At 49.9% G+C, this 21,718-nt stretch overlaps 1 protein-coding gene across 1 annotated transcript in view; it reads right to left on the bottom strand.

Annotated features, from left to right (window-relative positions):
- Positions 1-310: 310 nt before the first annotated feature.
- Positions 311-21,718, bottom strand: part of VSNL1 (visinin like 1) — an 88,864-nt gene continuing 67,456 nt past the window's right edge. The window contains exons 3-4 of the mRNA XM_043988893.1: positions 3,143-3,358; positions 311-1,397 (exon numbers count right to left, since the gene is read on the bottom strand). Of these exons, the coding sequence (XP_043844828.1) occupies positions 1,200-1,397; positions 3,143-3,358 (414 nt within the window). The 3' untranslated portion in view covers positions 311-1,199. The remainder of the gene's footprint in view (positions 1,398-3,142; positions 3,359-21,718) is intronic.

Here is a 21,718-nt window from a genome sequence, read left to right as displayed (position 1 = left end):
CACGTGCCCTCTGAGCCCCTTCCTCTTCAGGCTGCTCGTGTCCAATGACCTTCAAGTGACCTTGTATGGTTTGGTTTCTAGCTGCCTCCCTGTGTGGGCCTCACGGCCCCTTCTGACCCGATCCTGAGTTTTGGCATCACTGGCTATCTCGTCTGTCATCTCTGTTCTTCTCTGGCCATGGAGCCAACCCTTTTTTGTACATAATGTCTGAAGGATTTCTCACAAACCTTTGCTTGTGTTAAGGGTGATGGCCCTATTCTCAGTGGTCAGGTACGGCGATACTTAGTGAAAATAAGAATTAGGGGAAAAGTCAAATATTATAAATTTATTTGGGACATATATTGCAACCTCTTTGGAAGCTTCTGAAAATCCAGACAGAAATCCATACACTTCCAATAACTTTTTTTTACTTCCAATAAATAATTAGACTTCTGTGTGTGTATAGATAGATAGATAGACAGATAGATGTCTTAATTAAAGGAGCATTTGAGCAGGGGTTTCATTACATGTGATACTGCATTCCTCGTACATAGGTCTTCCAGATGGAAAAGATGCAATGAGACCAGATCAGAGGCAGACCTGGCTAAGAGGCGCATGCAGATGAGACACATCGACATTCACTGATAGCACAAGCTCTGGAGGGGGGACCGAGCTCCCCCCAGGGAGCGAGAGGGTGGAGGAAGCTTGGGACGGACCGACGTCTGTCTGTCCGGCAGCGATTGGCAGCGGGGACGGCAACACAGCTCCGATTGAACAGTTAGTTACATAATCGGGGGATTCATTACTGAGTCAAGGGGACACGTATGAATGAGCATGAGGGTCAGGGGGAGGACACGAGTGGGGGCTGCCCTGCACCACAGCCTGGGCTCAGGAGGAGGCAGGGAGGGAGGGGCATGGAATGACATTGGACACATCACATGGTTGTGGTTTGGGTCTTCTTTTTTTTTCTTTTTATAATATAGAGACTTTTAAAATTCTTTAGCAAATAAAATTTTCATGCACATGAGTGTTTCAAACACAGAAAGCAAATCCATTGATACAGGTAATCCAAGCAATGTTGTATGTGTGTGCGTGTGTGCGTGTGTGTACAGTGTGCATGTGTGTGTGTTTGCATGTGTGTGTCTGTTTGCATGTGTGTGTCTGTGTCTGTGTCTGTGTGTAGCTGCAGACTGAATTGGGCAAGTCCCTGGCCGCCCGGCTCATTTCTGAATGTCACACTGCAGCAGTAACACGATGGAAGGGTCACTCTTAGCTGCCTCTTTGAACTCATCCAGCGTGATCTGGTCATCTTTGTTCTTATCCATCTTGCTGAAGATCTTGTCCACTCGCTGCTCCGGCGTCAGCCCGTCCTCGTTCATCTTCATCATGATGACGGTGCCCACCATCTTGTAGATTGCCTGGGAGAGGAGAGGGAGGAAAGCAGAGATCAGGGGGCCAGAACCCAGTGTGGCTCCACGTGGTTGGGCACAATGGAAGGCAGAGCTAGCCTAGGAGCCAGGGGAACCTGGAGGACTTGGTGTGTCCTGGCCTAGTGACCCTGGACGTGGCTCTGAAACTTGGTGCTCAAGGCGAGAATCAATAACTTGCAGAGGAGGAAAGGACCTTTCTCTCCTGGGAGAGAATATATCCCTATGATTCTTACCTCTCTCCCCAGTCCCTTCCTCCTCCTCGAAACCTCTGAATCATCTTCCTCTTCTTCAGAGCTCAGCCTGGGGCTGCTTCTATCATGAAACTTGCCCAGATTCTCCCCAGGGTTTGGGCCTCTCACCTGCCTCTTGCTTCCCAAAGTACTGTGTCTGGATCTCTTGGCTGCCCACCTTGGGTCACCCTTAGTCATGTATGGGTGAATCTCTCCTGGGAGAGTCTTAATAGTTATAGTGGGAATGACTGAGGGTGGTGATAGCTAGCCTTTAGAGAGCAAAGTTCACAGAGTGCTTCACATCTTACTGGGTCCTTCCAACAACCCAAGGAGGCAGGTGCTAATATTATCCCCATTTTACAGTTGGGGAAACTGAGGCAAGCTTGCCCAGGGTCACACAGTCAGTGTCTGAATTCAAGTCTTTTTGGCTCCTAGTCCAATTTCCTGTTATACCATGTGGTGTCTCAAGACCAGCAGGTCCCTGAAGGCAGCCACTGTGGGATAGCTTCTTATCTTATCTTTGTGCCTCTCCTAGAGTCCCACATGGCCCTGCACACAGTCATAATAACAATAATTCCTAACCCCATACACTTTTGGGGTTCTGTCCAGCATCCCTGAGACACGAGGAGTTTAAAGATCACTGACAGGGGCGGCTAGGTGGCGCAGTGGATAAAGCACCGGCCCTGGATTCAGGAGTTCCTGAGTTCAAATCTGGCCTCAGACACTTGACACTTACTAGCTGTGTGACCCTGGGCAAGTCACTTAACCCCCATTGCCCCGCAAAAAAAAAAAAAAAAAAAAACATAAAAAATAAAGACCACTGACAACTTCCCAGGTGAGGAAAGGGAAGCTCACCAAGCTTAAGGAACTTGGCCCAGGTCTCATAGCTAGCAAGTGTCTGAGGTAGGATTTGAACCCAGGTCTCCCACCTCCAAGCCCACTCCATCCACCAGGTAACATTATCTCTAAGAAATGCATGGAGAGTCAAGTGAACGGAGGGGGAGGGAGCAGCTCTGGGGTCACAGGATCAGAGGAATTTCTAGGGTCATTAAGTCTGACCTCCACATTTTTGGTATGTTTTTTAAAGGCAAATATTTCTTTTCTTCTAAGCCTGGGGTGCCTGTCTTGCCCAGGCTGAATATGCAGGAGGCACAGGCTTTGACTCAGGCTAGTTTCCCCTTCTTAGGCAACTTAGTGGCTCCCACAGTATTGAACTTAGTGCAGATACCTGATGGGTGTCACGCCACTGCAGCTTGGTACTCTTGAGCCTCACCCCCACCCTGGGAGCTGGGATTACAAGTATTAGCCCCCATGAGTGGGGAACTTGGAGTCAGGCAGACCTGAATTCAGACCCTGTCTCCGATAGTTACCAGCTATATGACCTTGGCCAAGTCACTCCACCTCTGTCTGCCTCAGTCTCCTCATCTATAAAATGGGATTGGGTGCAAGGGTCCCTCCTAGCTCTGGGGAGCAGAGGAAACGTCTCCTCGATATTGGCCTCACCTCTATGATCTCCAACATCTCCACCCTGGTGATCTTGCCATCACCATCCAGGTCATACATGTTGAAAGCCCAGTTCAGCTTCTGCTCGAAGCTGCCCCTGGAGGTGATGGAGAGTGCACAAATGAACTCTCGGAAGTCGATGGTGCCATCGCCATTCTTGTCAAAGGTTCGGAAGGCGTGCTGGGCAAATTTGGAAGCATCTCCATAGGGGAAAAACTACAAGGAAAGAGAGAAAAATACAGTCAGAAAAGAAGGGAAGGGAGGAGGGCAGGGCAGGCTCCAGAGAGCTCCCATGGCTCTTCCTGTTGGGTAGAAAGAATGGCTGGAGGGAAACAGACGTTACATCCAGGGTGAGCGTCAAATGTCAGAGCATGTGCTACCAGCATTCTCCACCACAAGGGTGCTTAACCTGGGGTCTGTGAACTTCAATGCAAACATGGGCATTCTTACCTCAGTACAACTGGTTTCCTTTGTAACCCCCAGCATTTTGTTGTATGAATTTAAAAACATTAGAAACCTTTAAGACTGACTCTTCTCATCCTCTTCCCAGGACCCCTCTGAGATGTTTGCCCCCAAATAATCTCTTTTGGCTTCTGCTCCTTCTCAGAACCAACAACTTGGCTGGAATGGGCAGCATGGATGGCAGTCCCATGGGTTGATGCCAGGGAAGGCCCCCGTCCCCAGATCTTGGGCCTCTGAGAAGAGTCCTCAGGCTTTGAAAAAGGGGTTCATGGCCCAGAGAAGGTGAAAAATGGAAGCCCTGCTCAGATATAGCCCTGGGAAGGAAGAGGCACAGAGCCCTTTTCTGCCTTTAAGATTCAAGTAAGAATGCCCTGGAGTAGATTTTGGTGGGACAGGTTCTGTCCCCCTAGCATGCATGCATTCATCCATCCATCCATCCATCCATCCATCCATCCATCCATCCATCCATCCGTCCATCCGTCCATCCGTCCATTCGTCCGTCCATCCATCCGTCCATTCGTCCATCCGTCCGTCCGTCCGTCCGTCCGTCCATCCATCCATCCATCCATCCATCCATCCATCCATCCATCCATCCATCCATCCATCCATCCATTCATCCATTCGTCCATCCATCCATCCGTCCATCCATCCATCCATCCATTCATTCGTCATTAACTCCCCACTGTGTGCTGGGCACTGGGGGAGATACAAAAGTTAGGTCAGACCTATACCTGCCCTCACAGCTTAGTGAGGGGGAGGAGCTGAGACACAGAGACAGCAAGTCAGAGCACGGGAACAACCCAGGGAGAGAGCCGGGTGCTCTGAGATCAGATCAAAGCCGACATTTCTAGGAAGAAGACGGGAAACCAAATGAAGGACATCTAGGACAGGCTCTTTGGAGATGGAGGCCTTGCCCCCACCTGTGAGCTCAGGCTCACAGTGTCCTTGGTCTGTGGAGAGAGGTAACCAGGCATTGCCAAGAGGGAGGGAAACGACCACCCCACATTGTGGCCTGGACCTTCCCCCTGGACTTCTCCCTTTCCAACTCTGCTTCATAGGTTGTATTTCCCTACCAGAATGTCAGCTCCCTGTCTGTATGCCCAGCACAGTGCTTGGCACAGAGGAAGTGCCTACTAAATGCTCCATCCATCCTTCCATCCATCATCTATCAATCTATCATCTATCCATCTGTCTTCTATCATCTGTCTGTCTGTCTATCCATCTAGCCATCCATCCATCTACCTGTCTTTCCACCCATCTTTCTATCCATCTCTCTTATCTTTCACTATCCTACCCTCTAAGTTGTGGGCACCTGGCAAACCTAGTGCACCTGAGCCGACCCAATGAACAATCAGGGTATGGGGGCATCACCACCTGCCTGTCCCCGCTGGGCCCCAGGGCCTGCAGGCCTCACCTGAGGCCTGAACAGTCAATAGCAGGTGACCTGGAGAGACCGTGTCTGCCTTGGCCTCTCGGGAATTAGTCATGAATGGACAGGAAGTAAATTGATTTTTCAATCCAAGCCGGTCTTAATTAGATTTGGAAAAAAGTGGATTCATGTGTGGTAGCTCCAGACAGATGCTAGGCTGAAGCTGCTGGCGAATGGACCTGGCTCACTGTTCTTGGTACCTGGAGAAGTCAGAGGAAGGAATCAGGGTTCTGTGGGCTGGACTGGTGGCATTTTTTCTTCAGTCAGTCAATAAACATTTATTAAGTACCTACTATGTGCCTGACACCATACTAAGCACTGAGGATATGAAGAAAGACAAAAGACAGTCCCCGCCCTGGAGGAGCTGCCAGTCTAATGGGGAAGATGGCGCATGTCCGTTGGCAGGATAAGTCTCAGATAATGCTAGAGGGAGGGCGTCAGCATTAAAGGGGATGGGGAAGGCTTTGGGAGAAGGTGGGATCTTGTCTGGGACCTGGAGGAAGATGGAGGAGGAGAGAGACATCCCAGGCATGGGGCACAGCCTTGGAGAGGGAGGGTCTGCTGTGAGGGGCAGCTGGGAGGCCGCTGCAGCAGGGCCCAGCGGCCACTAGTTTTCCCAGCATCCTTAGCTTCCTGAAGAGCCAGTCAGCAGGAGCCTGTGCAGGCTGAGCAAATGTCTGGGCAGGGGTGTGGGCCTGGGGTGGGGCTGGGAGGGACCTTAGAACACAAAAGGCCGCAGAGAATGTGGAATATTAGAACTTGGAAAGACCTTAGAATCCAGGTGAGAGAAAGTTAAAGCTGGAGGAACCTTAGAACACAGACTGAGAATGTCCGAGTTAAGGAAGGGCCTGGGACGGAAAAATCCCAGCGCATGTTTGTAAGCTCAGCCCTTAGCAATTGCATGGGAGGCTCATGACAGTCTCGTGGGGGAGGGGCTGCTTCAAGCTCTGCTTTGCAGATAAGTAAACTGAGGCAAGAGGGGTCAGTGACTTGTCAGCTATGAAGTACCTGAAGCAGCCCGGAGCCCTGTTTCCAGACTCCAAAGGCAGGACGCCACCTTCCACGTCAAACTACCTTAACAGACACAGACTGTGGGCCTACAGTCTTAGAAGGGGCCTAACTTTCCCTTCCTTTTACAGATGGGGAAACCAAGGCCTCCAGAGGGCAAGGGCAAGGGCCTGGCCTAAGGCCCTATGACAAGCCTGTGGCAGAGTCAGGAGCAGAGCTGAGTCCCCCACTGCCAGCAGCTGGGGAGCTGGGGCACCGGGGAAGCCAGAGGCTCTTGGGGGCTCTTCCTCACTCCCCTGGGGACAGCAGAGCTGGGGGCAGGCATGGCAGGTTCTCCAGCCTCCCCTAGAAGAGTCAGTGGGACATGGACACTGTCAGACAGTCTTGTACCAAAGCCGCACTTTCCAGACAGAGGCTGGCATCCGACTGCGGCCTTTAAGTTTGGGGTGTGACTTTGCCATCTGGTGTAATGACTGTCCCTCCCAGCTTGGGATCCCCGGCATGTCTGCAGGTGTGAGCTGTGTGCTTCTAGCCATGGACCAAGAGCCCATGAATGGCTGCTCTTTGAATGTGGCCACCTGACTCTACCATTGTCCACCTGGCTTATGTGATAGATAATATCAACATGGTGTCCTTAGCGCTCCTCCCATCCACCAATGCTCTAACGCCATCCAAAAGGAAGTGACATCAGTCATGTGCAGTCTGCTCTCAGTGAAGCCAGGGGGATTTCACTTTCCCTTCCAACTGCACATGGGGGGAGGGGGCTCCAGCTGTCCTATGGGGAGCCTCACTTTAAGAATAGGCAGATTCTCCACTTTTGTTGTCCCTTGAAAACAGAGACAGTGAGTGACTATGTGACCTTGTAACGATTGGAATAACGCCACCTGCTGGATACTTACTGTAGGAGAGTTCTGCCCATGAAGGGAAGGTCTTTGAGGGCAAGACCAGGAGTCAGGAAGTGACGCGGGCTAGTGGGAGGAGGAAGGAAGAGACTGGCGCTCAGTCTCGCGCTCTTTCCTCTGGACTCTGGCGGAGAAGGGAGCTAGAAATGCGCTCTCCCTTTAATAGATAGGAATCTAGACCTTTCTCTCTCTCTTTACCAAATTCTTATTCTCCTTAATAAATGCTTAAAAGTCTAACTCTTGCTAAAGCTTATAATTTATTGGCGACCACTCATTAAATATTTTAGACAGACTAGCTAGAATTTTAACCCTTAACAGATGGCTGACCACGAAGAGGAAAGCTAACCCTCAGTCTTCTTCTGATCTTCTGGTTGGGTAAGAAATTTCCCCTCCCTCTCCCTTTAACTGCTAAGTACTGGCGTACTGGCTGTGTTTTCCTTTAAATTTTTTCGAATGGACCTTTTAAACTCCCTAATTACCCTATTTTTGATTTTAGTCTGTTTAACCAGACAAATGGGAGATAAGATCATGTTAATGCTTTGTTTTTGTGGATTTTCTATTTTTCTTTTTATTTTTGTTAAAAGAGCCAGCAACTTACTCACACAAGGAAATATCTCTCCCTCTCCCAACCATGCTTTTTCAGAGAAACCTGAAGAGATTCCTGCAGCTTTTCCCAATTCTAACAGTAATTGTTGCTTTAATTTTGCATGCCTGGAGGCAATGACCCACCCTCTAGAAGCTTTTAATCCCCTAGCACCTGGAGGCAAAGTGGGGGAAGAGGAATCCAGGCCTGAGTTCAAAATCAAGTCTGATTCAAATTGCTCTGGTCCCTCCCCTCCTCTCCAGACCCCACCCTCTACTCCTCCTATGGCCAAGCCCATAGCTTCCCCTGCCTGGGAAGTCCAGAGATCTGATGCGCATGCTCAACTTTTTCTACCTGCATTTGCAGCTTCAGGCTCAGCCCTTCCCCGGCCTGGCTGTGCTTTTGAGACAATCTTAGAAAACTCTTTAAATTCCAGATATGCTCATTTTGTTCATAATTTTGCTAACCTGCTTTTGTCTTTAATTAGTAATCTTATAAAGCATTTGTATGGTGAAAAGCCCGACAGACAATATAGAGGGGTTAAAGAAGAAAAACTTAAGCTGAATAAGAATGACAATCAACATAGTTCAAGACTCTGCTTCTTTTGCCATGGAAGGGTATATATTTTACAGAAATGTAGAAGTAAGCAGCAAGGTATTGATATGAGTATTGGGGATTTTAGATACCGGAATCAAAAGTGTTCTGAATTCACTCAGAGTAATAGTATCAGTTCAGAGGTTACATAGGATTTCTATGCTATTATATATACATTTTGAAATTAATGGTATGGGTTTATTTTCATAGAGATTTTCATGCTTTTGAGATTGTGTCTTATACTTAGTTTCTAAAACAAGGAGAATATTTGTAAAAGCTTTTTATAGTCATGTGATCAAGTTTATATTTTATAATACTCTTATTGATATTAAGTTCATATTCATTTAGATTTCCTTAGTTTGAATTTCACTGTATTTTATTGTTCCATGTGTATTTTCTTCTATTCGTTTATCTATCTAATTTTGAAACATTGCAAGATGGTTTTGATTTCATAATACAATGTTAATTCTAGGAGTATTGTGCTCCCACATTCTGAGTTGTTTGTTTTTGTTATTTTTTTTCCTCAACTGATTATTTGATCAAACTCTTTAAAGCATTTCCCTGGCAAATTGGTTGCCATGGCAAGTTTAAATTGATTCTAGAAGTATTATTTTTGATAAGCATATTCCCAAAAAAAAAAAAAGAGGGGAATGTTTGTAAAAGTTTTCTTTTTTCAAAAAAAGTTTTCTTTGGGATTGTGTTGTGCTTTAACTTGTATTTAAATATGTTCTGATTTTTCACAAAAGTAATTGTATACTAAGTAAAAAAAGATATTATTTGAAATTGTTGCATAACTATATATTGTGTTCTGAGTCAAGATGTATTCACATTTTTTGCAATCATTTATTATCCTCAATTTTAAATCCATATGAGACTTGGATTATGGGAACTTATCATTTAAGACATTAATTGCCTTTATTCTGAGTTATCAGATGCCAGTTGGCCAAGATGCCATCCAATCACAAAATGAGGAATACATTCAAGAGCAGACACTGAACTGTCACATGAGGGGAGACATGCATGAAGTCAAGGTATGGCCGAGGGAACGGCTTTTGACAAATGTTGAGGTTGGATTCTCTTGGTTTCATATTTTATTTTATTTTTCCCCACAATATTGTACAGATGGCTGGAAGTATTGATCCCACCCATCTCACTTCTACACCTGGCTTCTATGCTCCCTCCTATATGCCTGATGCCATGGACATCTGAATCCCATGCATCTGATTAAGTCTGACTCAGTTTCCTCCAATATGTTCGGTGGCATGGACATATATTCCATCCACCTATTTTAAGCCTGGCATACTGTATGGGCAGTACATATTGCTCAAGTGTGGGAATGCTCATATCCCATCATTTCTCTGTTCTTTTATGGTAACCCCCATAATTATCTCAGGTGTCATGATAAATAACAGTGTTGAATTTGGCCTTGACATCTGTTATTAATTATATTAGATTTTAAATTTCTCATAATGGCATGAGGATAATTAGGCAGATGATGCAAAAAGTGATGAAACAAAGATAAAAATTATTTTTAATAATTAATATTGCAGCAATTGTCTTCTCAATTACCCTCCATAAGGGGGGGACTATAGTAATATTATAATTTTAAAGAATGGTTCAATTTTTGTTTTATTATATGTTTCATGTGTAACAACTAAGATTATGAATTCCCTTAGACATGTTTTTGAGAACTTTCATTGTTTGATTTGATTATTGACAAAGCTATTTTAAAGTTGTGTTAAGCTCAATTTTGTAGGAAATTTTCCTGGCTGATTACCAGCATCCACACATCAACCCCTGAAAAGACTTCCATTCCACGACTACACCTAGAGGACATCTGAGAAAAGACTTTCAGAGACTTTAAATGAACAGTTTTGATTTGTTGTTTTTGTTGTTTTTTTTCTCTTTCTGTTATAATATACACCATCTGTAACATGTATTCTCTGCAGAGGCCCTCCCTTTGCAAGACTAATGTCAAAGCGTCGGTTCATGAGGACAAAAAAAAAATCGCCCCTCTGGACAAAACTTTCCTCTCTTCCTTTTCTATATTGTTGTTCACATATTATTAGTTAGCAATAGTTATTATATTCTTTTTACTGTTCCGTCAAGGAAACATTTTGTTTCTTGAGGAACAACAGGGGGGACTGTAACGATTGGAATAACGCCACCTGCTGGATACTTACTGTAGGAGAGTTCTGCCCATGAAGGGAAGGTCTTTGAGGGCAAGACCAGGAGTCAGGAAGTGACGCGGGCTAGTGGGAGGAGGAAGGAAGAGACTGGCGCTCAGTCTCGCGCTCTTTCCTCTGGACTCTGGCGGAGAAGGGAGCTAGAAATGCGCTCTCCCTTTAATAGATAGGAATCTAGACCTTTCTCTCTCTCTTTACCAAATTCTTATTCTCCTTAATAAATGCTTAAAAGTCTAACTCTTGCTAAAGCTTATAATTTATTGGCGACCACTCATTAAATATTTTAGACAGACTAGCTAGAATTTTAACCCTTAACAACCTACAGTTCAGAGAGGGGAGAGGAGAAGGCAGCCTTGTGCTCAGACAAAGGCAGGAACACCAATCAGCCTCCTGAAACCCTCCCTGGGGACCCAAAGCAGGTGGAAAGCTGAATACTTGTTGGTGTCAGGAGCCAGTAAGAAGTCTAAGGAAACCCCTGGACTCTCCCCTCCCTGACCCTAACTCTGGGCAACAAGCAGAGTTCTGTGAGGGGTCAAGCACATTCCTACAAAGCCATTCGTGTAAGTGGGAAGTGTTGCTTTGAAGCCTCCAAGCCCCAGCCTGAAAAGCCCCAGATTCCTTTCTAGCCCCTGAACCCAGACTTGGCCTCCTTGTCTCCCTTCCTCCTGGGGGAGAATTAACAATGAATGGCCAAGGAGTCCCTTGAGGTTCTGGGGAAGTATTTCCAAGGAGTTCTCTCTTTCTCTCTGTCTGTCTGTCTGTCTCTGGTCTCTCTGTCTCTGTCTGCCTGTCTGTCTGTCTGTATCTGTTTCTCTCTGTGTCTCTCTCTCTCTGTCTGTCTGTCTCTCTCTGTTTCTTTCTCTGTCTCTGTCTGTGTCTCTGTGTCTTTCTTTCTCTGTCTCTGTCTGTGTCTCTGTGTCTTTCTCTCTCTGTCTCTGTCTGTCTGTCTCTGGTCTCTCTGTCTCTGTGTCTTTCTCTCTCTTTTTCTGTCTCTCTCTGTCTGTCTGTCTGTCTGTCTCTGTGTGTGTCTGTGTGTCTTTCTTTCTCTCTGTGTCTCTGTGTCTCTCTCCCTCTGTGTGTGTGTGTCTCTCTCTCTGTCTCTTCTCTTTCTCTCTCTCTCTCTCTGTCTCTCTCTGTCTCTGTCTCTGTCTCTGTCTCTCTCTCTCTCTCTCACACACACACACACACACACACACACAGACATATGTGCACTGTTTCTCTGCACAGTAGAGGGCTGTATGGTGTGACAGGGCCTGAGGTTAATGCAGAGTTCTTAGTTGAGAGTTATGAAGCATGGATGACACAGTGCAAAGGGCACTCACTGGCTTTGGAGTCAGAGGATCTGGGTTCAAATCCTGACTCTGAGGCTTACTATCAATGTCACTGTGGTCAAATCACTGAACTACTCTGGGTCTCAGTTTTTCCCTCTGTAAAATAAGAGGGTTGGAGATCATGGCCCCAGAGCTCACTAAACTTTGCTCACTAGGGTCTTGTCACTGACTGGCAAGCAATAGTCCCAGTGATGACCAGACCATCCCAGATGATGGGAAGGAAGGGGTGGATTCAGAGGACCTGGGTTCAAATCCCATCTCTGCCACTTATTACCTAAGTCACCTTAGGCAAGTCATTTAGATATTCATAATTTTTAAATTGCTTGGATGCACAAAGCTTAAGGTTTACAAAGTACTTTACAAATGTTTTTTCATTATATCTTCACAACAAGGGGGTCAGTATTATTACGAACCCCATTTGCAAATGAGGAAACTGAGGCATATAAAGATCAAGTGACATGCCCAGAGTCACACAGCTAGTAAGCGACTGAGGCAGGATTCAAACTCATGTCTCCCTGACTCCGTGGCCAGCACTCTATCCACTCTGGCACCCCCTAGTTTATTTCCCCCGTGCCTCAGTTTCCTCATCTGTAAAATGGAGGGGAGGGGGGTAGATTCGATGGCTCCTTGGGCTCCTTGTAGCTCTAAATTCACATCGGTTGCGGCTGCCCAAAGCTCTTCTGATTTGAGACTCTTGGGTAATTGGTCAAAGCACCTCCTGGTGGCAGCAAAGACCATGGCTGGGTTGAGGGAGCCTGATCCATCCTCCCCTGTGCCAACAAGGAAGGAGCTGGTACCTCAGCCTCCCCACCGACTTTGACAGGCATGGCATCTCTGGGCCCTCAGAGGCAGCACCCACCATCTGGCCTCGGGGCTGAAGACAATACAGAAACATCTTGAGTGGGAAGAAAAAGGGCAGCCTCTGAAGCGAGAACTTCACCCCTAGCCCCTCTCTGTGCTCAGCCTCCCCCCTGCCCCCTGGCTTGGGGGGCAGCCACCGCAGTGTCACTGACTCGGGGCAGCCAATTCGTTCCCTGCCTTGCCCATTAACTCTCAAGGCATCCTGGATTCCACCCCACCACCGCCCGTGGAGAAATCAGAAGCCAGTGGGAAACTGCTCCTGGGATTTCTCCTGAGGGTCCATGAGCCCAATGAGACAGAGGCTCCAGGGCTTGTCCTGTGTGTAGGTGAGGAAGGATGGCGCGAATGCCCTCACTGAGACTGCCATTCCTACAGCTGTTAGGCCAGGGTCTTCCTCTAACAGCCTCCTTAGGCAGAGACTCTCATTATTCACTTTTACACATAAGGAAACTGAGGCTCCGGGAGGAGGTTCCCTCGGCCCCTTCTCCTCCAGCCCCTGGGTCAGCTGCCTGGGGGCCCAGCCTGAGAGGTCGCCCTCTCCAATAGGTCCCCTTGGACATCTTGTGGCTTGGAGAGTGGGTCAGTGATGCCTGCCCGGGCTCAGGGCCTTTCAGGGACAGCCCATGGCACGTCCCCAAGCTCCATCTGCAGCAGCTGCCCCGGCAGGAAGAGGCAGAGGGAATCCCAAGAAGAGCATCCCCAGCCTGCCCAGAGAGTCTCAGGCAGGACTCTCCCACAGAGGCCCCGGGCTTAATGACAGCTGGAAAGATAAAGACAATGCATCCCTCTGGCTCACTCCCGGAGGAATCCTGCTGGCTACCGAGCATCTCCACCAACCTTGGGGGCTGCTCTTCTGAGAATCCCTCAGGAGGAAGTGGCCGGAGAAGGCAAATGATCACCCTGAAGTCACACAGCTTTTCTCCACCAGCCAAGACTCAGACCAGATCTCCTGACTCTCCACTCTGACTTAACTCTTAAAAAAATGAACAGCCTGAAAGAGGGAAAAAAACATGGGAGTGGCAGATTTTGGAGGGGGCTAGGACGGAGAGGACGATGGGAAGAAGGCTGGATCCTAGGGCGCCCTGAGGTGAAGCCTTGGCATGTGAGTCAGGAGCATGGATGCCATCTTAGAGACAGACAGACAGAACCAGACAGACAGATAGCCAGCCAGACATCTAGACAGACAGACAGCCAGACAGCCAGACAGGCAATAAGTGCCCAGCCCTGGGAAGCACCAGAAGACAAACAGAAGCCAGGTAGCCCCCCCGACCGTAGGAGCTTCCATCCTGATGGAGGAGGACCAGACGCACGCACGCACACACATGCACACGTGCACACACATGCATACACACAGGCATACAAATATACACATACACACGAAGTGCACACACCTACATGATACACATGTATACACACATGCACACATTGCATACATGCACACATGCATACACACCCGTGCACACACACCCCAGGGCTGGGCCCCTCGTTAAATGGCCGTCCTTCGAGGAGCAGCATTGAGCAGTAGGGCTTCTAGGAACAGGGAGTGATGTTCCGTCCCTTCCGCCATCTCTGCCACTCCCTTGGAGCACTGTGGTCATTTCTGGATGCCTTGTTTAGGAAACACCTAAGTAAGATGGAGAAGAGCATCCAGACTCTGCCCTACCAGGCTTGGTAGGAGGGACCGAGGCACCTATCATGACAGGGTCTCCTGAGAGAGGGATCCGGCCCCCAAGAGGGCAGAACTAGAAGAAAGGGGGTGGGGGTATTTCCTCCAAGCAAACTGGGCTCAACATAAGGAAACAACCCCAACACTAAGAGCTGCCTAAAATGGATTGTTCTCTTTTGGGGTAGTGAGTTCTCCATCCCTGGAGGTATTCAAGGCTGATGGCTGCTTCCTGGCCAGGGATGCTGCCCGGAGCCTCAGAGGCTGTCTCGTCTAACCCCTGCATCTTATGCATGAGTAAGGAAGCTCGGAAAGGTAAGGGACTCATCTGGACCTCAGAGGGAGTGAGCATCAGTTATGTGTCACATGAGATGACCTCAAAGGTCCTTTCCAATCCAGAAATTCTGAGCAGTGCAGAGCATGCTGGATTTGGAATTGGCAAGCCCTGGGTTCAAATCTCCCCCTCTAACATTTCCTAGCTGTGCGGCCAGAAGGTTCTTTTAGCCTCTCTGAGCCTCGGTTTCCTTATCTGTAAAATGGGCATACTGGTACTTTGCCGCTAGCCTCAGAGGCTCACGGGAGGCTCAGACCCTATGCTGAGCCCGTGGAGTCCCAAGGGTACCAGGGAGCTGCCCTCTCTGTACCACTTGGTGATGCAGGTGCACCTGCAGAGGCAGGCTGGGCGGGACCTGCCCGTCCCAGGTGGGTGAGGCAGAAGTTCCTTGGATTGTTTGTGGGTTAAGTGAGGGTTGCCACTGCCGCCGCCGGCTCTCTCAGGGAAAGCTCTCATTTCCATATCTATCTTTAGTCATTAGAGGGGGGAGGGGTTGGCAGAGGTGCCTGCCTAGGCTTAGGAAGAGAGAGCCTGCTCCTCCCATCCCAGCAGCCCCTGGGGCCCGTCAAAGGGCTTTCACTTGTCCTCTGGATGGTGGAGGGAGGGAAGAACAGGCCTCCAACCCCAGTCAGCACTAGCAGCCCGAGGGTCTTGGGGGCCAGGCAACCAAGGCCTGGATAAGGAGCTGAGGGCTGCTCCTGGGCCTGCCCCTTACTGACTGGGTGACCCTGCACATCTCAGAGGAGGTGGAGCCGGACTGGGCAGATGCTATAAATGACTCCACCTGACATGTTGATCAATCGAGGCCAAAACGAGATAGTTCTGCTGGGGCCCCTCCCAGCCCCGCCCTCCCCTGGTCTAAGGGCCCTCAGTGTTAATACAGAGCTAGCTGCCTTTTTTGTCCATAAAATGTACCTGTCACTTTGTAACCAATAGATGATTAGTGATGAATCACCCAGAGAAGAGATGCTACAAACTACTTTCATGGAAAGAATAGGAAATGTCCCTCTGGCTGCTCTGAGTGAGAAGCTGTGCTTCTGGCTGCCTCAGCCCCCTTCCTCTCACTGCAAGACCACCAGACTTGGGCACTGAAAGGGGCCTTAGATGTGTCTAGAGCAACTGCCCCACCTGAGAGAGGAGGAAAGACCCAGAAGGGGAAGGACTCGGCCCAAGACCAGTTCCTCTGTTTATTCATCCAGCGCTTTCCACTGCCCCACACTGCCGGAACCCTGCCTTTCACACGGAAGGGGAACTGAGGCCCAGAGAGAGGAACAGGCCTAGGACAACTCCAGGGGGTCAGAACCGGCAGGGTCCTTGTCTCTTCATTCTACAGGTGAGGAAACTGAGGCTGAGAGACAGGACCAGACTCCCAGTGCTGACCAGCTCATCCTTCGGCAGAGCTAGGTTCAGAGGAGGAGGGTGCTTTAGGTCTCTTACTTGTAAAGGCTGGGGAGCTTCCGTGCTGGCTCCTCTCATCCCACTCCCTACAACTCCTTCCACCCAGATGGCCCCAGCCTGGGGACTCCAAGGCCCCTGTTCTCCAGGGACATCCCCGTTTTCCCATCGCCGGCAAACCCTGACACATTCCTTAAATGTGGAGCTGGTCTGTTTACCATCAGCTCTTTCCCTGTGTTGCAATTAGTGTGATCCTATCAGAAAGGCCAATTAGCGAACCTTTGTAAGTCACCTAGCAACCTGGCAAACTGGGTCCATCTGCCATGGAAACGCCCCTCTGCCCCGTCCCCTGGGCCTATTCCATCCCACACTCTGGTTCAAGCTGTTGGCCGCTGTCTCAGGAAGGCTCTCCCAGCAGAGCAGGCCTCTGGTTCATGCTGGCTGGGTGGCCTTGGATAAGTCCAGGCGAATCTCTAAGCCCTAAGGTGCTGCTAAACAGGTGCTGATCCCCTTTGGCAGAAGGAGTTTTTCTACCTGGACTTGCCAAGGGCAATGGAGTCATGGACCTGGGTCAAAAGTAAAAACGGCTTCAGAGAAATCTCAGAGAATGCGGGTGTTGGAAGGAACCTCGATGGCCCCCTCGGCTGTGGGGAAGGGTGTCTGCACATCAGCACTGTCTCTTGCCCCAGGAAAGCACTCAGAGCTCTCAGTTTCCCAAAGTGTAAAAGGGGATGCCTTCGGGGGGGGGGGCGGGCAGTCTGATAAAAATGATAATAGTAACAACGCTGATAGTTATAGCCAGCACTGATGTTGCCTATGATGTTCCTGACAACCCTCAATTTACAGATGAGGAAACTGAGGCAAACAGGTGAAGTGACTTGCCCAGGGTCACACAGTCTAAGACCATATGTGAACTCAGGTCTGCCTGCCTCCTGGCCCGGTGCTCACTGGCCACCAAGCTGCCCACAAATGGTGAACGGAGTTTGTTCCAAGCATCTCTAAAGAGAGGCCTTTTGTGAGCCTTGTGAGCTCCTTGACTGGACAGCCGCAAGGTCCCAAATCCCTCTCCCTCATTTGACAGATGAGCAAACAGGCCCAGAAGGGTGGGCCTGCCAGAGAGCTGCTCCCACAGCTGGCCGGAGGCTGGGCATGGAGGGTTAAAGGGAGGGGGCGGCAGGTCTGCCATTGAGACAGTGAGGAAGGTGGTGTGTGGGCCCAGCCATCTCCCAGAAACAAAGGCCCATTGCCCGGACGCCGGCTTCCTTCTCCTGATACTGCCCAAAGGTGAGTCACAGAGCGCCCTGTCTGAGGAACTGGGCTGTGGGTCACCCAAAGGGCAATGGGGAGGCACCTGCCCCCACTGGACTGACAAGCAGCAGCCCATGAGCCCAAGAAAGGGGCTGGCCGAACTCTCGGGTTCTTGGCCGTCCAGCAGGGCATATGCATGAGCTAATGAGCTCCCTGTCACAGGAGGCATGCAAGCGGAAGGGAGCTAGGGAGGGGAGTCAGAAGAGCCAACCCAAAGTCCTTCTCAGCCCTGAGTCTGTATGGGTGTGGACTAGTCCACAGCTGCTTATGGGATCCTTCTCCTGTCCTTTCCATTCTGAAATTCTTTACATACTGATGTTACTGAGGTCACAGGCAAAAGGAGAAATAAAGCGCCTCATGTCTCCCTTTCCAGGTTCGGTTCTTCCACTTACTCCTGTATTACCTTGGGCAAGTCCCGATCTGGGTCTCCATTTTCTCACCTGTCAAACAGTCGGGGTGGGGAGGGGGGACACTAGATGATGTTGAGGGAAGGTCTCTTGCAAGGCATTGGCTGGAAGGAGTGAGTACTCCCTGGATTTGAATTCTGGACCCCACACTTCCTGGCTACATCCCCATGGGGATGGATGTCCCTTAACTCCATGACCCTCAGCTCTTCTTCTGTAGCATAGGCATGGTGATTCCTGAACTCCGTCCCTTATAGGGCAGTTGTGGACAAAGTGCTGTGGAAACATGGGTCACCGGAGCTGGAAGGAGCCCCAGAGGTCATCTCATTCTACAGATGAGGGAACTGAGGCAGAGAGAATGCACTTACCCAAGGTCACAAAGGCAGGAAATGGCTAAGCCCAGGTCCTCTCGTGCCCAAGTTCAGCTCTCTTTCTCTTCCCATACCTCCTCCCTCACTATTATCCCACCCCATGAGGATCCAAGTTCAAATCCTTGGTCTCCTGCTTATTCCCTGAGGGACCTTAGCCAAGTCACACAACTACTCTCCAGACCTCAGTTTACTGTGTTCTATAATCTGAGTTAAGGGCTTCGGACAAGGGGCCCAGCCTGGGCACTCTCTGGGTCAGGGCTCAGGTGGGAGCTTCCATTTGCTGTTAGCTTCCTAATTAAGGCTGCACATTCCTGCCTGGGGACCCAAACCCGGAGGGCCTTGGGCTGATCATGACCCACACCAGGCTCTTTCCCTGGAACAAATAATGTCACTGGGCAGCCTTGGCCCGGGAGAGTCGGCCTCTTCCGGGAAGAGGCCCAAAGAGAGGCCAGAGGTTGAGGCTCAGACCGAGAGCCCCTGGGGAGGTCAGGGATGGGGGAGTGGCCTTTCAATCATTGAGTAAATCCCTTTGCACCAACAGCTCCGACTTCCCGATGAGCCTCATTCACAAAGGAGGAACAGAGAAAATGGCTGCCCAAGATCACGGGGAGGTACATGGCCAAGCCCGGCCTTCCACCCCTCCCACCAGTCAGATGTCAGAGCCAGCAGGGACCTGGGCCCCAGCTCATCAAACCTCCCCGTTTGAAAGGAAAGGAAACAGAGACCCAGAGAAGGGAAATGGTTTGTTCCAAGTCACTTTCTTGAGTTTTGTCTCCTATTAAAAGCTTCTCTTGGAGAGAGCTCTCCTTGGAAGCAGGGACTATCTTAGGACAGTGTCTGACATGCAGTAAGGGCTTAATAAATGTTTTCATTCATTCATTCATTCGTTTATTCACTCATTCATTCATTCATTCACTCACTCATTATTCATTCATTCATTCACTCACTCACTCATTCATTCATGCATGCATGCAGGTGCCGAGGAAACACTTGGACAGGTCTCTGGAGGCTTCCCAGGAGCTGACCCACGCAGGAGCCTCAGAAGGTAAATAATGAGAACTCCTCCCTCTATGCTGTTTACAAAGTACTTTTGCAAGCCTTGTCTCCCAGGATCTCTGACGGCCCTGGGGGAGTAGTAGGGTATTGTCCTTTTTCTCAAAGGCCATAATCCTCAATCAGTAATCATTCATAACCTCCCATCCAAGCCCGCACCTTGCACTAAGCACTGGGAAGACTTTGTGAAAAGCAAAGACTGTCCCTGCCCTCTAGCAACCTACAATTTAAAGGGGGCAGACTACATACAGAAGGAAGCTGGGGGGGGGGGAGAGAAGCCCAGGGTCAGGGCAGCCGCTGGGAACTGAAGAGCTGACTGAGATGGGCATCCTCCTTCAATGGAGGTTCTGGGGGGACCTCCCCACCCTCCACTCTCCATGAAGAGGGCACTGAGGAGGTGTGAGTCCTGGGCTGAAGTAATGGTCAGGAGGATGAGGGTCCTTGGGCAGGATGGGGGAGTCCAGGGTGGGGGGCGGCTGGACAGGACATGCCATCTCCCTTCTCTTTAGCACTTTGCCCATAAGTGGGGGGAGTTATTAATATATTGTGACCATTTGACAGAGGAGGAAACTGAGCCCAGAGAGGGAGGGTCACAGAAGGTAAGAAGCAGAGCAGACAGTTGTAGCCAATGTCCAATCCAGAAACGTTCCCATTGCTGGGGCTCCGAGGAGGGAGAAGGATCAGTCCTTGCAGAGAAACACATTCCCTTGGAGATCATCTCCATGGTCAGGAAACCTTCCCCAGCAATCCTCAATCTTCTGGCCTTCCCTCTGAGATGACCCTAATGTATCCCATAGATCTCTGTTTGTATATATCTGTGTGTGTGTGTGAGAGAGAGAGAGACAAAGACAGAGACAGAGACAGAGAGAGAGAGACAGAGAGAGACAGAGACAGAGAGACAGAGACAGAGAGACAGAGAGATAGAAAGGGACAGAGAGAGAGAGAGAGAGAGAGAGAGAGAGAGAGAGAGAGAGAGAGAGAGAGAGAGAGAGAGAGAGAGAAAGAGACAGAGAGAGATGGAAAGGTTGGAAGGGGCCAGGGTGTGAGGAAGGGGCTCTAAATGCCCATTGCAGGCTTAATGTTTGTTCTTAGAGGTAATAGAGAGCCACTATAGTTTACAGAGCAAGGAAATGACATAGACAGGCCCGAACTTTGGGATGTTCACTTCGGCTCCCGAGTGGAGGATGGATTGGAGAGGCAAGAGATGTTGGGGCAGGGAGACCAGTTGAGAGGCTGATCTACCACAGAGGAGAGGTAGGTGACGGTTTACATTGGGGCTGTGGCTGGAGGGAAGGGGGCGTATGGGAGGGGTGTGGAGTTAGAGCAGCCATGGGTGGGGGGAGTGATGTGAGGGGCTGAGGATGACATGGAGGTGGCCACCTGGGTCACTGGGAGCCTGGTGGTGCCCTAGGCAGGAACAGGAAGGCTCAGGTCCTTCTCTCTGTTTGGGGTTTGTTGGTTTTCATAGGACTATTGCCGATTGTAAGGTACAATGTGTGTGGAAAGAAGGGAAATCCACTCGAACAAGCCAAGGTCTTAGAGTCAGGAGGTGACGGGGCAGGTCCTGGCATCGTGGCCCGACCATCGGATCTCTTAAGCCCCTTCCCCTCTGGGCACCTCTGTGGTCCCGTTCGTAAAAAGGGGCTGCAAACTCTTGTTCTCCTTACTGCACAGAGTCATTGGAAAGAAAGCACTTGGTCCCCCCCTGGAGGAGGGGCGTTTTATTGTAATTAGTGGCACTGAGTCCCTGCGCCCAAGGAGGCTTCCGCCGCCCATTTCCATTCGCGCTCATCTCCATTCCAGCTCAGAAGAGGCGCGGAGCGCGTTAGCGCGTTCTCGCCTCCGGGAGCTGCCTTGCACCCTGGCCATCCTCTGTGCCCGCCAAGACTTGGCATCTATTATATGAGCACCAGACAATGGAAAAGCGTAGGAGTGAGATTCTTTCCCTGCGAAGGTAAGTGCTCGGAGAGCACTTAATCACCTGCCGCCTCCTTCCCTCAGGGGGTCGCAGCGCAGCAGCGGGGCAGGGGCTTCTCTCGGTAAGAACAAAAGCCAGACACGGTTTAATGGGGAGAACTAAGCTGCCTTTGGCTTCTGAGCTCTTGGCCCTGCGATGCTCTGTCCAAAGGTGACCCGATCTGGGCTTTGCTTTTTTTCTTCATCTATGGAATGGGGGCGGGGGTTGGGGTGGGGATAGACCAGGACTTCTGGGATTCCGGGAACTCTCCCGCTAAAGACCCACCCGTACGCCCGGAGGACAAGGTCTCTGATCCGTTCTTTGGACCTCAGGTTACTGGTGCATAAAACAAGAGGGTTGGATGAGCCGATCTCTAAGGCTGCTTCACCTCTGGACATGCGTTCCATCATCCAGGCTTGAGTCCCAACGTTGCCACTAATGAACTAGCTGTGTGACCTTGGACAAATCCCTCGGAACTCTTGGGCTGTAGCTACCTGGTCCAATGGACAGGGCTGGGCAGGATGGCCTCTCAGGACCCTCTCATTCCTATGATCCTTGGAGCTGAAGAGACCAACCCAGACTCCAGCATGAGGAGAGGGGGATGGGGTGGGGGGGGGGACAGGAGCATCAGAAACCTGCCCCAAATCTGACCAGTGATGTTGTGCCTTCTCATTCTCTGGCCTTCCCTCTGTGAATTCTTTTCTATTTATCCCTGCTTTGCCTGTATTTGTTTGC

This window comes from Dromiciops gliroides, chromosome 2 (assembly GCF_019393635.1).
Source record: "Dromiciops gliroides isolate mDroGli1 chromosome 2, mDroGli1.pri, whole genome shotgun sequence".
NCBI lineage: Eukaryota > Metazoa > Chordata > Mammalia > Microbiotheria > Microbiotheriidae > Dromiciops > Dromiciops gliroides.
Note: the sequence above shows the minus strand (reverse complement) of the source record. Positions and strands in the feature narration are given on the sequence as shown.